General features: G+C 37.3%; 1 protein-coding gene across 2 annotated transcripts in view; it reads right to left on the bottom strand.

The window, feature by feature from the left end:
- dapk2b (death-associated protein kinase 2b) overlaps nt 1–16,653 on the bottom strand; it is a 40,143-nt gene that overhangs the window by 18,481 nt on the left and 5,009 nt on the right. For both annotated transcript variants that reach the window (XM_026202758.1, XM_026202759.1), the window contains exon 3: nt 5,128–5,349. In XM_026202758.1, coding sequence (XP_026058543.1) covers nt 5,128–5,349 — 222 coding nt within the window. The remainder of the gene's footprint in view (nt 1–5,127; nt 5,350–16,653) is intronic.

Below are 16,653 nucleotides of genomic sequence, written 5' to 3' on the forward strand. Positions count from 1 at the left end.
ACCCAACAACTAGATGATACCAACGATGAGCTCTACATGGTCAGAAAAGAACTCCAAAATGCTTACAAGCACAAACTAGAGCCAAGAAAAGAGAAACATCTCTTAGCCTCATCACTGCTGAGCAGAGCAGAGTCCCACGTCCAAGAACTGGCATGTGACGAAAGGAGCGAAGGGCCACAACCCAAAACCTCACCTGCCTTCGCCACACAACCCTTTCCTGCCAACGAAAGAAAACCTCCCGTCCAAGGCCTTGAAGCTGCACACGGGATGACCATCAAAGACCTCAACAAGCTGTCTAAAAACATCAGCAGGTTCAACCCGAACTCCACAGAGAGCCCCGACATCCAAGCTTATCTGCGAGATATCGAATTTCAACTGGAAGTGAGACCTCATGTGACTGACAGAGACTGGTTATACCTCCTTAGAGCCACGTCCAGTCCCGAGGTACGAAACTTTCTAGATCGACAGCCCAGTCAAACCAAGTCAAACTACCAGCGACTTCGTGAGGTCCTGATTAAAGAGTTTACAGACCCAGAGTCTGAACATGGACTGTTAACTGCCTTGGAAACCAAACAAGGTCGTCAAGAGACTCCACAAGCTTACTACAACCGACTCCGACAATCCTACTTTGGTGCACACAACAACTCTGACCTTGAAGAGGATGTGAACTTCAAAACCCTCTTCCTAAAGAATCTGCACCCTGGAGTCAGTCACCATCTAGGTGTCATGGCCTGTCCGAACTCCATGACCATCCAACAGTTGCGTGACCTAACACAGAAGGCCTATAACAAGCAGAAGTTGGCCTCAAAGAAAGGTAACAAAACATCCACACTCTTGAACTCTGTCAACAAAGACTCAAGCCTTGCACTGGACGACACCCAGTGGCATCACAACACTAGAGTCTTCCATCAAGAGCACAGAGAACGTGACGCCCATATCCACGACCGCTTTCAGCCCAACTGCTGGAAAAATCCATGGGACCAGCCACGCTTCTCAAGAAACCAAAAGGATAACATCTGGAAACCTAACCAGAGATCCAAGGGTAATCACCTGACTCATCCAAGAGCAACTCGTGTGGGTAAGCGACAACAAAACCCACCTCAGCACCACTCAGACATGCACAGTGCTGAGTATGCACAAGAACATAACCGCTTACCATTAGAAGACACGGAACAAGTCATGGAACAACTAAGAGAGTTCCTTCAAGACAATTTACATGCATATGACCACAAAGTTGAGTCATGCTCGCTGTGACCAGCGACAGAACGGAAGGCCGGTGATCACCTGGTGCACCACATCAGAGATGACAAGCACCTGTTCAACAACAACCCAGAATGAACAAGTCTTTCACGGCCAACTGTTGATGAAAAATCTGAGGTACTAAAGGACATCACCTCAGTCACTAACAAACTGTCAAATGAACTCCAACTCCAAGTTCCAAATTCCCTGTCTGTGCAACAGCAACCACCAGAGCACAGAAGGTCAGAAAGTCTGCTACAGCCAGAAGGCATCACAAGAAGAATGCAACATAGGAGACAAGTTTTGCAACTCAGCTTCACACAGCCATGCCAAACTGCCTCCGACTGTCTGCTAAAGAACTTCCTGCCTTGCTGGACTGACCCCTCATTAGACCATGGACACGCCCTCATCCAAGCCAAGGATGCTGAGAGCCAGTCTTAAGTGACATTCTAGAAAAAGGGGGAGACAACACAGACTTGAACAGATCTGACCACACATGCACTACACCAGTAATACACAACATTACCTACACCCAGAGGTAAACACATCTACTGATAACACACTCAACAAACATATTCTTCCCACAGGTAGAATATCCAACTTTTAGCGTAACAAAGTTACACATACCCACCATGAAGAAACGTGCAGCCATCCTCACAATAGGTAGAACACCTGACACTAAGTTAAGGTTCACGACACACTAGCTGCACCTGACATCCTAGCTCAATAGTAGTTGTAACACATGCTAGGAAAACCCACAGCAGCCTTGTTTTGTTTTGTTCTTCTTTTACCTATCCTTCTCCTTCCCCTCTTTCCTGAGTAGGTGAAATGCCTAGACACCCTGCAAGGGTTGAAGGTCTGATATTAGGATTGACTCGCAACACCTAATATCCGCCAGCCACTCTAAACTGAATGGAAGCCAGAGAGCTCCATGCATGATAGGTCAATCCATTGAATTGAAAATGAAATTACTAGAAAACTAACGGTAAACATGTAAAGTAAGACAACCTAGAAGAACCAAACAAAGTTAACCACAAATTTGATTGATGAATCAAAATAAAAACAATTTCCAAGACCATCTAAACTATCCTCAATGTGCTAAACTACATTGACTAATTGAACTTAACCACGTGTACCTAAATAACCTGATGCCTGCACCAGTACAGTAACTGTCATGGAGGTGTTGTCTTGCTGTTTGCTGTGTTTGTCTGCTTCTTCTGCCTTTGTTTCTCCAGCGATCGACGATGTCTTCACCTAAACACCTCGCCGATCGAAAGGGGGATATATGTAGCAGAAATGAGTCAAATCAGACAAATCAAAGAGTCTATCAGAGCTGTGTGCATTGAAACATGAGCTGAATTCCTCAAGGAAGTCATAAATCAGTTCTAGTGCCACAGGAACCAAGCAAGATAACCAACCAACCAACTTGTTCACACAACAGCTTTCAACATTAACACCAATAGAACAATTATTGACAATTTTAATTCGAAGAAGAGATTGTCAAATTTATTGTTCGTGATTGGAATGCAACGCTGGACATCACATGTAAACCCAGGAGATCAAGTTAAATACTTGCATTGACTTCCCCCCCCAGCCAGTGAAACCAGACTGAAATTCCTAAGGGGGAAGGGCTTTAAACCTTTGTCTTCACAGAAAAGTCCTTTGCCAGAGAATGGCAAAGAAACCCTTTTTATACATTATATATGGACCAGAATGAACTCAAAAAAGACTTATGAATGAATCATTCCATTGCTTAACTCCATATTCATTTACGTGTAACCCACACATTTGACTATCATGTATAATCACTTATTGTGTATGTCTTTTGATAACTATAGGATACCTAGTCATGTCTAGTATTCAAATAATCGCATTTTCTTGCTTGATATTGTCCTGACAATCATTTATTTGTAAAATATATCATAATCATGTTATAGGAATCATGTCCAAAATTAGACCCTGTGAGGCAAGAACCACATGCTTGGTAAGATAAACAAATGATTTATGATACCCACCCAAAGAACATATCTGATTGGTCAAGGCAACATTTGAGGGGTGGCCAACAAGGAAGTTTTAAATACTTTGGACCCCATGAAATTTTGCTTTTAGTCATGCCTTGCTTTTAGTCCTAGTCTAGCTGCTGCTATTAGCCATGTCGGCTTTTAGTCTAGCATTGCTTGTGCTATCAGTCATGCCTGCTCTTAGCTTTTAGCTTGTAGCTTTGCTACCTAGCTTTAGCTTGTAGCATCTAGCCATGCGGTAGTCATCATGGTTCTTTGAGCGCGGTTCCAGCGTGCCTGCCTGCTGCTACTATGCCACGATGAGAAAGAAAACAACCTAGTCTCGTCAAACTTTATTTCTTTTCTTTTCCGTTTGAGAGTTTCGTGTTCTAAGTTAAGTTTTGTAACGTCCATTCAACTTCAACCAGCGAACACGACTCTGCACTTTCAGCCAACGCCCAGCAACCACGGGCTTCCCAAGACGTCACTTCACTACTGAACTTCAAGCCAATCAGCGACACCGGGATACCCCTTTCAACTGGAGTCCCTTTCACAGCAAACAAAGGCAACGTATTCCCAGATATTTGTTGTGCTGGTGTATCTAATATAATTTTAACCCCATTGAGGAACTCAATGCGAGCGCTAATTACGTGATTGATGGTTGTTCATGTCTATGCAATTTAACGTATTGCTGTTAACTTGGGATTCCATATTTCCATTCTCTTAAACTCATCTTTCCCTAACTTTTGACCTTCCTGCAACTTGTGTGAATGTATGTGTGCGTGCGTTTATGTTAGATTAGTTTATATGTCTTAGATTTATCTAATAAAGCCTTATTCATATTGAAAAGAGAAGTATCTTGTGTTTTGTGCTTACAAGTTAATGTCTTAAACTGCCGATCTTGTTACTGTGCTAATTGATAGTGTTTTCACTATAGTTTGGATATTAGTATCCAGCGCAGATTTGATGTTAAACGGCTCGTTCACTGAACCGCAGGCGCGTCTCCGTGAACAGCCGTGAAACAGTGATTCTGTTCAAATTCCCTTTAAAATCTTAAATGATTCCCTTTGAGCTAAATTGACCTGTTTCCCTTACAATTGCGAGACATAAACTCACAAATGTAAGTAAAATAAAATCCAGAAATGAAATTCTGACTTTATTTCTGAGAATTGCGAGTTTATATCCTGCAATTATGGCGTTTTAACTCGCAATTTATATCACCATTTTGGCATTATGACTGACAATTTTATACCTCGCAACTTTGAGTAAAAATAGTCACAATTCTGAGTTTATATATTTTCTTTGTATCTAAATATATTTCTCAGAATTGCGAGAAAAAAGTCAGAATTACGAGACAAACACACAAATGCAAGAAAAAAATTCTGTATTGCAACTGAGCGTTCGCAAGGAGCTTGATTGACAGGCGATCTGACCAATCAGAACGCGTATATAATGTGCCGGCACTGTTATCCACCATATTACCCGACAGCTATGGCAGGTCTTCATAGAAATTCATGTTAAAACAGGTGAAAAAAGATCGACTTGAATCTTTTTCAATATAACTAAATGTAAAAATGTGCAGAGGGTTAAGCTGTGCTGTTGTTGGCTGCCCAAATAATGGCAATAAGCTAAGAAATTCCTTTAAAGTTCTTGTTTTGGAAAACCTGTCATGTCCGGTGCTGTATGTATGGCTTGCAGCTTAAAATAGTTAAGTTAAAATAGTGAGTGTTAAATTATATATATATATATATTTTTACATTAAGCCTTGAATTTGGCTTAGGAAGCAGATGAAAAGGTTCAGGATATGGCCCCTATAGAGTGAGGACAGCTGTGTGAGTGGGTAATTGTAGCTCTCACAAACTGTGTGGGAGGACGTGTTCTCACTCACAGCTCCAGGATGAGCACCATGTCAGTGCGGTTCTCGTAAACGTCATGCAACGTGATGATGTTGGGATGCTGGAGCTCCTGTAGGATGTCCACCTCTCTCTCGATCTCCTCTCGCCGAACGCCTCTCCGGCTCGCGCGACTCTGCCGCTTCTTTATGAACTTTGCAGCATATTCCACTCCCGTACTCTTCTCTTTACAGCGCTTCACGATAGCAAACTGCCCACTGAGTAAAAGAGAGACAGACACAACAATACATTCAGTTCTTCTGTCTAACAAGCCAGATGATGAAGGATCTGAGAAATCACATTTAATTTTAATCGCAGCAGAAAAATAGACATTGTATCTGTTCAATTATTCCAGGGGATTAAAGCATTTTCTAGTTTCAACAAATTTGGTTAAGAAAATAATTGACTTCACAAGAATAAAACATTCAAACCATAGACCATAGCAAATTTTTTTTCAGTAGAAGCCAGTGGTTCCTTTTTCCCCTTGAACTCATTAAGATCTTTAAAGGGGGGTGAAATGCTATTTCATGCATACTGAGTTTTTTACACTGTTAAAGAGTTGGATTCCCATGCTAAACATGGACAAAGTTTCAAAAATTAAGTTGTACGTTTGAAGGAGTATTTTTGTTCCAAAAAAACCTCTTCCGGTTTGTCACAAGTTTCGGAAAGTTTTTTTCGAGTATGGCTCTGTGTGACGTTAGATGGAGCGGAATTTCCTTATATGGGTGCTAAGTGAGCGCGCTCCCGTATAGCAGAGCAGAGAGAGGCTGAGCACAGCCTGATCAGAGCGAGAGCGTCGCGAAAAGTCACAAAAGAGGTGTGTTTTTGGTTGCCAAGGCAAGACAACCCTGCACAGATTACCAAAAGAGAAACAGTATTAAGGGACCAGTGGATGGAGTTTATTTTTACAGAGCATCAACGGAGTTGCAAGTGTTTTTGTTTGTTCCCTGCATTTCGGATTGCACGTCGTTTATTTCTTAAGGATAATGCAGTCCTAACGAAAAAGGGTCACGATTGTGTGTTGGAACCGCATGCGGTGAGTAAAACTGCTTCAAATATCTCTGTGTTGTTAACTTAGCTATCAGCGCGTAAGCACATCAAGTAAACAACATGCGATGTTGTCATCAAACTGCACTTTCCACATGTACAGCTTAAAAAAAAAAAAAAGACGACATAAAGTGGAATTTAGTCATTTTCCCAAACCGCTAAGCAAATATATACAGTTTCAGTACATACCACATAGCATACCGCCTTTGCTGATGCTGCTCTTGTTAAATTTCAGCCTCTGGATCTGTGTCACAGCTTCCAAACGCTCTCAACGCAAAAGTCTACTGGCGCTCGTGATTCTTTAGCTCCGCCCACACGTCACGCCTCTAGGCGCTCGTGTTTTTCCGGGAAAAATCGGTACAGACTATCTTTCTCTTATAAATATAATAAAAATAAAGACTTTTTGGAGTTATGAAGGATGCAGTACTACTCTATAGGTACTCAAGATTAACAGGATTTTGAGTGAAAACGAGCATTTCACCCCCCCTTTAAATGTGATGTAAATGCATGAATTGTGAAGGAAGGTAGTGCAGCCACATCACTATGACTGGCTGATATATGAATGAATAAGTGAAAAGATTGAAGTGACTTTTAAATGGATCAAAACAGTGCAAATTTCTCTCTCTCTCTCTCTCTCTCTCTCTCTATATATATATATATATATATATATATATATATATATATATATATATATATATATATATTTCCATTTGAAAATTGCAGTTGCAAAACTTGCCACTGATTCAAAATGACTACAATAAATATGAAAAATGTTTAAAAATTCATATATCTGATTTTGATGTGACTTGTTTTTTTTTTAATAAATAGCACGTTGATATAAAAATAAAAATAAAAATCTAATACTGGTTTATTGTTAATAGTCCCAAAAATTATTAAAATGCAAGGTTTTAAGCTTCAATAAATGGATCAAAAGTAACAGTGAGTAAAGGTATGAATTCAACAACATATATATATATATATATATATATATATATATATATATATATATATATATATTGGCAACAAAACAAATAATTAAAGTAACAAAGTAAAAAAGCATTTATACATTTGTAGATTTTATTTATACATTTTTATTTTATAAATGATGGTACTTGAAGCAATTAGTGCATTAATACTAATATTAATATGTATCTATTATATATATATATATATATATACACACACACATACACAATTAAACATTATATATTGTTGATTTATTGGTAATAGTCTCAAGACAAGGTTAATATGCTGTTTTATATGCATTATATGTTTTATATGCCTTTTAAAAAGCAAACCCAGAGAGTGTGCTTCTTCAGCACACAAGTTGACCAGATGCCACTGAGACATAGTTTCTTTAAAAGCATTAGATGCTTAATTTCTTTAAAATGTAAACAGAAATGCTTAAAATTCTTCAGCACCAACCGACAGTAACATTAGAAACGAGAAAATAGTTAAATGGAGCCAAATCGTGTCAGTCTAAGTATGTCTCTATACGCTCTGTTTAGCTCTATAAGCTGCATCGTGTGCAACATGAATCACCACATGTTGTAGTTTAATTACAGACACTCTATTTATCAAGGGTACATGCAACTAACATCACAAGTACATTAACATATGAACGCATACATTCACATATCAATGCATATTCAGTATTTAGTAACTTGGCATAGCTTTGCTTTTAGCCTGCGAAACCCATTGGGTTTGCGCTGTTGAACTGAACAATCAATTATGTGTTGGATCTTTACTTCTGAAATATGTCTACAAGGATGGTTTGTACTCGAGCTCCCTATAGAATCTGGGTTTCTTGCATAGCGAGAGCCTGAGAGGAAATCCTGCCGCAGGGAAGCGCGCGCCAACTGGGGTCACAGTGTGGGAGGAAAACGCTCTCAGAGAGAGGAGAGAGACAGAGAAGAGGAATGCCACCCACCCACCGCTTCTGTGTCAAAGACGCTTTTGCTTCCTCGCACAAGCTTTGAACATTTCAAACAATATCTCTCGACACAAGCTGCTCATGTTATTTGTTGGTTTGTGTAGACAGTGGGTAGAAAGGATACATTAAAGTAGGGATGTACAGATACTGATGCATGTTTAAGAGGTTTTAAAGGGGGTCATACAAAAGAAAAAACCTAATTGCTAAAAATAAAAAGTGTTCATTTGATCAAGTACTGTAGATGTATTCCAACCAATCACAGATAATCTATCCTTTATTCATTCTATAAATAAATCACCATGATCTTGGATTAGCAACCATATTATCATTTAGTACAATGACAGACTTGTTAACATGCATTTTCAGTGAACTAAAACTTTAAAAGCTAAATCAAACTGCTGCTAAAACAATATAATATGTCATTTTAAAACCTCTGAAAGCCAAAGCGCAGGCACTACCATTCAAAAGATTGAGTTGGTATTTTGTAATACTTTTGAAAGTCCCTTATGCTCATCAAAGCTGCATTTATTGATCAAAAAACACAATACAAAACCAGAATATTGTGAAATATTATTACAATTTATAATAACTGTTTTCTTTATAATTTCTATTTTAATATATTTCATACATGCATTTTATGCCTGTGATGCAAAGCTGAATTTTCAGTATCATTACCCTTGTCTTTAGTGTCACATGATCCTTAATAAATCATTTTAATATGCTGATTTGATTATTATCAATATAAAAAAATAAAAATGTAAACAGTAATACATTTTTTCATTTTTTTTCTTTTCTTTTTTGATAAAAAGAAGGTTTAAAAGCAGTGTATTTACATTTTTGGTAAATTTAATGCAATTAAATTGCAAATAATTGTGATTCCCCCTCACAATTCTGTGTACAGTATTCAATGTAATACATTCTTGGTGGAAATAAGCTCACATTGAATGACTAGGTATTCATTTATTATAAAAAATAAAATAAAAATAGTGACCACACACTTCCCTGTAGTATTATATAATGGTCTTCTCATTATTCAGCAACTTGGCCAATCACAACAAAGATCATGTACATATAGAAACAAAATCTTAAAAGTACAGCAACAAAAACAACATTTACTTCTAAATATAACAAAGGGTTTGTCAGTGCATTTTAAGTTGAAACTCCTTTATTTGTCTTAATACAGAAATGCATTCCCGATGCACATAGACAGGCAGCACATGAAGTCAACAGATTTAGGAAGTGTCTCTGAGTCACGACAATATCCGACTATGAGTCTAACAAGACCACAGATCTAGACGGACTGCATGTAATCTGACTAAGCGACCCGCTCTTGACATCATGCCTCACTCACGTCTGCGGATGTGCATTTGGCCCGGCTCATTATCAGCTGTGACCAGAAAAAAACTGTCCTCTATAAACTCCTCTAGTGCTGTACCGTCACAGATGAGTGGGGGGAGAAAAACGAGGGATGATGCCTTCACTGTGAAATGCACGGGATGTTTAGCAAGGTTTCTAAACATTGTAAGAATATCTTCTAGCAGACCACAGTAGACTTCGGAAATGGATGACTGTACTTTAGTCTTATGTCACTTATTAAATGTTATGTTAAACATTTCATGTGTTCCTGTTCCCCTCTTTGATCTCACATCTGAAGTATATAAAAATATGACGAGTTCTGTTCTGTTTGTCGCCTGCTGTTCTTGTTCATGCATCGAGTTCTGAATGCACTGTGAAAATAGGCTGTGTGGATTATGCACAGCGAGCAGATGATTAGACCATGATTGCAGCCAGTTTTTTCCCTGTGTTTCACATGAAGCCCCACTGAGAGCTGTGTATATGTGTCTGTGCCACCCTTTCCTCTTCTAGCCGCTAGTGTTTTTTTTTGTGATGATGTGCAGTGCTACAGAGCAATAAATGAAAAGAAATATATATGTATGTATTTATTCAGTTGTTTATTATATACCATAAATTATATTATATTGATTAGGGCCATCAAATCTATTAATCACATCCAAAATATTGTGTGAATTGTTTATTTTTATATGTATATATAAATACACACACATACATATTTAAGATATATTTACATTAATATTTATATTATACATAAATATACATAAATATACATATATATATATATATATATATATATATATATATATATATATATATATATATATATATATATATATATATATATATATATTTCTTGGATGTGATATACATATATGGCACATATAAGCACATTTCCCTATAATTCTCATTATCATAATGCAATAAAATTGTATTTAAAAAAAAAATTCCTTCTTTTTCCACAAACTTGATTGTACTTTTTTTTTTTATTTCAGAAGACACACGGCCTCGAAGCCAAGGGCAGTTTGCCTGACATTTCTGTTTGTTTTATTGCAAAAACACAGACATAATAAAGACAGAGAGTTGTGAAGAAACACTGATTTAAAAAACAACAACTTTTATTTCACTCCAGAGAACATTTTTCTCACTGTGTCTAATGTGGTTTTCTGTTCACATAATGCAATAAAATCAAGAGAAGAATTGCATTACAGTTCAGTGCCTTTGGCAAGTACAACTGAAAATGTTTGATTGCTAAATCAGTAGGGACTATTGGCCGCATCGATAACTATGTTTGTTTTAAAACCCATAACCCACAGAGATACGAGGACGCCAAACACTGCTAGGTCACCACCTGGAAAAAAGGGTCAGGTTGTCCACCGAGAGCTCAGAGGGGCCTACATAATGAAAGGTTTTCCCCCATACACATACACACAGTGCAAAGGCACGGTAAACCAAAACAGAACTGGACTGGAATGTGTAGCCGGAGGGACGGCCCGGTCTCTTCCAGATCCACAGGAGAACACAAGCCTAGACCACAACAACTCAGCTTCTCAAGTTTTCTTTTCACTTATCACATTAGTGGCATATTTCACCTCCACAGGTCACAATAATGTTATTTTAATTCACAACACATGACGGTGCAGGCAACATGTGTGTGAAGCAAATCCTATACTTAGCAATTTACTCAAAGCATATGATTTTCTATTTTCTATCTTTTCTATTAATATCTATTGTGATTAATTATTATTGTACATCTTGACATGAGCTGTAATGTTCCAAATTTGTTTGCTTGGACATACACAGTTTACTTAAATTACATGGATATTCAGAATAAGGTTTACACCCCAAAAAAACTGATCAAACCAGAAATATTCCAGCTGTTTTATGCAGCTTTTCAAGAGATTATAAAAAAAAAAATTAAATCTGGTTGTTGCAAACTGATCTTACATTCAAATGCCTTCAAGAAGGTTTGTTTTAAAGCTGTATTATATGCTTTGTCAGAGGTGTGATTTACAGACAATCTGAGGGAGGACAGAGGCAGCCCATTGCAGGCGTGCCACTAGTCTCTGTTCTAAGCCCGCTTGTGTTTCTGACGGCTGGAGGTCTCAGTGGATTTCCACTCCCAACAGCTGCTGGTTATTAGCCGGAGGGCCTTACTGGCCGTGCGCTTGACTAAACGGCGCCAGTCCAATATTCAAATGCAGGTCCAGAGGGGATATTATGACACTGCGTTTCATTGTGTCCATATGTGCATATATGAAAAAGCATGTCCTTTGCCCTGACAACAGGATGGAACAGATGTTAATGCATTCTTTATCTGGGCTAGGCCCCAGTTTAATAGCGAGTTTAAAACAACAGAGTGTGTGTTTTTATTTCCATCGCAATGGAACATATGCATATTTCATTGACCAATCAGTTTTCAGGACCGGAAGTTTCCATTTTGTGTAAAAACGATAAAACATTGCATTATGGATGTCATTACTGTGAAATCCTGCCAGTGAGTTCCTCTCAAACTGAACACACACTGTCATTCCTCCCACTCAATCTATTATAACAGCTTTTCAACTCCTTCAATTCACAGCTGCCGAATACTTGCTTTTCAGCACTTTGGACAGATGATTTTTTGTGAATAAAACATTAACAGAAGCTTCATTAAAGCATCTTGTTTGGACAGTATTGGGCAAAACAGCAGTGGGGGAAAGAATGCGAGGAATTTGCGTCGATGTTGACCATCCCTCCAACTCTTTTGCTAAAAATAACTTTTTGTTTATTAATTCAAATTTGTTGACATGTACAAAGAATTGCTATTATTGCACTGTGAGAATAAGCGGAGGGTGAACCAACTCCAGGGTAAGGCAAAAATTTGCCTAATGTCAGTGTAATCCTATTAACACGCACATCATAACCCAGTCTTTAGGCAAGCATTTACCATAGGCCTACCCACTGAATAAAAATAAAACAAGGAAATTGTGGCTTTCTATCTCACAGTTTTTACTCTATCGCACAATTTATACTTTATGTCCAATTACTTTTTTACATAAATACCAGATATGGGTGTCATATGTCTCAAAATAGTTTTAATGTGAATACATTTGTTTATAACGTGATAATAATCTAATAAAAACATTGTTTTTATTTAAAAAGTTCCAAATTACAATGCTTTCATTTCCACAGTTATTCAAACAACGCAAGCAAAGAACATTTACATTATCAAAGAACATGACCAGTCTACCGTGAGTTTAAGCAAGCACAAAAACTCCCGTTATAATCAATGAAGCTGCCTAAAATATAAAGTTAATATCTTACTTATATCGTATGTACATTTCCACTTTGTTGTGTACGATGAGAGAATGTGCGAGAGCGTAAAATTCAGTCAGCCTTTGTGCATTGAACACAACTCGGTGTTGCAGAATCAGCTATGACTCATCTGAACTCCTCTGAATGGTCATTGCATTTATAAGCTCAACAGAATCACTTGTGATTGGATATAATGTGCAACAATGTAAAAACGCACAATTTGATGCATCATTAGCAGATAAATTTAATGCCGCAATTGACACTCCTTAAATTCTAGACCCTTGGCTAGGGGAATGCTAAGCCTTGCCCAGCCTTACACACGCTCTGCCTATGACTGTGAGGACCACAACAGGATGCTTAAAATAGCTAACTTTACCCAGATACCCCTGGATCAGCTCATTGTGGGGATCAATAGCACCTGTTGTTGACTTCAGCAGACAGACACCTACATATCTGGCCTTGAGCTTTGAAAGAAATGGATTCTTGAAAATATTAAATCAGAACGTTTTAATGGGAATGGACTATAGTAGAAAATATTTAATGCAAATAAAAACATTAGTTCATTAAACACAGGCAAGACCAGTTTCTGCAAACATTATTTATACATTTGAACATTGCAACAGTTTAGATACTGATGGATCATGTGACATTAAAGACTGGTTTGAGGATATTCATAATTCAGTTTGCATCACAGGAATAAATTTCATTTGAGAATATATTAACATAGAAACTAAAATATTTCACAATATTCCTGTTTTTACTGAAATTTTTAACCAAATAAATTGAGCCTTGTTGAGCATTTTTCTTTCAAAAACATTGAAACACCTTTTGAACAGTAGTGTATACATAATACAATTAAATTATAGTAAATGAGTTAAAACACAAACTTATAATAAAAAATTAATAAAAATAATAATAATAAAAAAAAACTTATTTTAGTCAAAATTCACAAACAACACATGCCACTTCTGCCAAATATTGGACAGTTAATTGGCAGGTGATGCATTTGCATAGGTTATAATGTCTTAAGGTCATATGTGTCATTAAAATAATCATAAAGCATTTTTTTTTGCCACTCAAAAAAGTAAAAAAAGTTTCCAATCTTTCATCAAGTCTCAGTATGACATATTGAATGCATTGTACTTTTGTCCTTTACAGCCTTTTTTTCCTGCTCACTTTAAATTATATATGACGTCCACTCTGACTAAAGTCCACCGGCAGCTGTCTCTTCTTACATGATTTGCTGAAATATGAGTCAAAAATGTCTTGACTAGTGTGTTATCAAATGTGCGGGCTGATTACTTATAGTATTAGTCATCGTTGTGTTCACTTTATGACTCATAAAGTTACTTTCACTCTGACATGGCAGAAAAGTTTGCAATGATTCTCCATTATTATTCTAATCAAATTATTGGGGGCCTGGAACAACAGATTTCATTGACATTATGTGTCCTCATGGTTGTCCCCATGACGACAGCCCTGTATATAGAGTATATGATGACTCACAGATAAGCGAACAGCCAATAAAGATACAGACCAGAAACATATGGCGAGCTGTTTAAAAAAAAAAAAAAAAACACAACAAACCTCATAAAAACCAACAGCTGTGCGTAGTCTGTTGCTATGGGGATGATTTGCACAATCTCTTAAAAAAGATGCACATGCAGTACATATATTTATAAAATAGCATCTCTCACATTGCATCAAGACTGAGTCCTGTCAAAACATACACAAACACATCAACGCTAAAAAATGCACTAATTCTCTCATCTTCTGTGGCTTTCATCACTTCCTCCTATTGCTTAACCTCAAGTGAAGGGGAAGATGGCATGAGTTGCTTTTTTTCTCTTAAAAAAGCTGAATTGAAAGTTTTTAAATGCTGATCATGAAGGGCTATCCGGCATCATCTGTCTGAGCCACACACATGTCAGATCTATAAAAGCGTAATGTTTTAGCCAAATATATTTGCTCATGGAAGAGACAGATTTGCCAAAGCCCGCTGACTCAAAAGCACAGCTGAGCAATGTAACAGGGTCACTATATATAATGTGTTACATAAGAGCTCTGTCTTACCTGTCAACTAACACACTAACTGGAACTGGTATCTGTGACATATCTGTGCAATATATAATGACTAGATCTTATAGACCTTTAGATGCCATACTTAATTTGATTTGCAGGACAGATGTACAATCGGATCAATGTGACTTATTCACAAAATACAAAAAAAATAAATAATAATAATTTAAAAAAAAATTATAATAATGATAATTACAAAAAAAAGGCAAATAACACATTAATATAAACATGGAAATTTGAAGTACAAAGACTGAAACATGTTTGTTTTATTTGCAGCTGTCAAAAAAAAAAGGAAGTCACATGTTGAAACATGTCCTGTTTCTCGTGCACGGAAAACCTCACAGCAGTGAAAAAAAATAAAAAAAATCAGTCAATTAAATTTTTTACTCTAATTCATTACATTTAATTCTATTCATTTTATTTAATTCAACATAAAATGTATTACACGTTTAGGAAACAATGGGCTAACATAAACTATGGAACATAAAAGGAGATAATTTGAGAAACATCTCCTTTTCTCCTTTTTCCCGTTCATGCAGTGGATGTCATTGGTACCCAAAACAGCTTTGTTAAAAAAAAAAAGAAACTAAAACTGCCAGCAGGTGGCTTTAAGTGTCTTTATGAGTCATTTATTAATTTATTCATTCAATTCGGTCAAATGGCTGATTCATTCAGGAATTAAGTAAATGGCTCAGTTGATCATTGATTCACTCGGTTCGTTAAAAACGTGGATTCGTTCACAAACTAAACACCGCTTTGTTACTCGAAGACGCACAACAATTCTCCTGTGTGTTTACAGGCAATATTTTTGTTGACAAAATATAAAATATAACACAATATCAACTGCAATATGGGGCGGCAGTGACTCAGTGGTTCATGTAGGTTGTCTACAAACCGGAAGGTTGGTGGTTCGATCCCCGGCTCCACCTGACCAAGTGTCGAGGTGTCCTTGAGCAAGACACCTAACCCCAGCTGCTCCAGACGAGCTGGATGGCGCCTTGTATGGCAGACACCGCTGTCGGTGTGTGTGAATGGGTGAATGTGAGGCAAATTGTAAAGTGCTTTGGATGGCCATGTGGTCTGTTGAAAGCGCTATATAAATGCAGTCCATTTACCATTTACCAATATCTACTGAATTGTTGTATAAAATAATCACATTCAGGACAAACAGCACTTTTGTGATTGCTCTCGCTGCTAGTGTGATATTGAATATCATGTGATATAAATATGACAGAAACTCATACAGGGGCGTTTTTTTGCCCAAATATCTTGAATTTTTGTGCATAACTGCATTTATGGAGTTGTTGCACTGCATAATATTGAAGTCCCTTCATATACTCTTTGATAATATTTGTCAACAGTCAACAGTTAATTGTGTTATTTTTCATAACTAATTAAGTTAATGTGTTAAAATAACAGCCCTAGTTTTTAGCCCTACTAAACACTGCAGGGGTTTGTACTATTTTTTTGAAGTTATGGGTGGTTGCACAACTATGGCCTAAAATGCATGATATAGCAATAGCAATGATGCTATAATTGAAAACTGAGAACTGGTTCTGATTCAGAACTACCAAACATACAAAAACCAAATACAGAGTTCTGGTATGAAACTCTAGATGGAGCAGTCCGATAGGTCTAACTCAGTCTGAACTATGACATCATTATCACATGGCACAGCTAATTGGTTCTCTCCTGTAATGGTAGCCAATGAGCTCACTGCTCAACATTCAGATATATGACTAGTGCTTGCTATAGCAGTTTGCAGCCTGCTTCAGAAACACTCCACCTTCCCCAGCTCCACCTGTATAGATCT

The sequence above is a fragment of the Carassius auratus genome, chromosome 25 (assembly GCF_003368295.1).
Source record: "Carassius auratus strain Wakin chromosome 25, ASM336829v1, whole genome shotgun sequence".
NCBI lineage: Eukaryota > Metazoa > Chordata > Actinopteri > Cypriniformes > Cyprinidae > Carassius > Carassius auratus.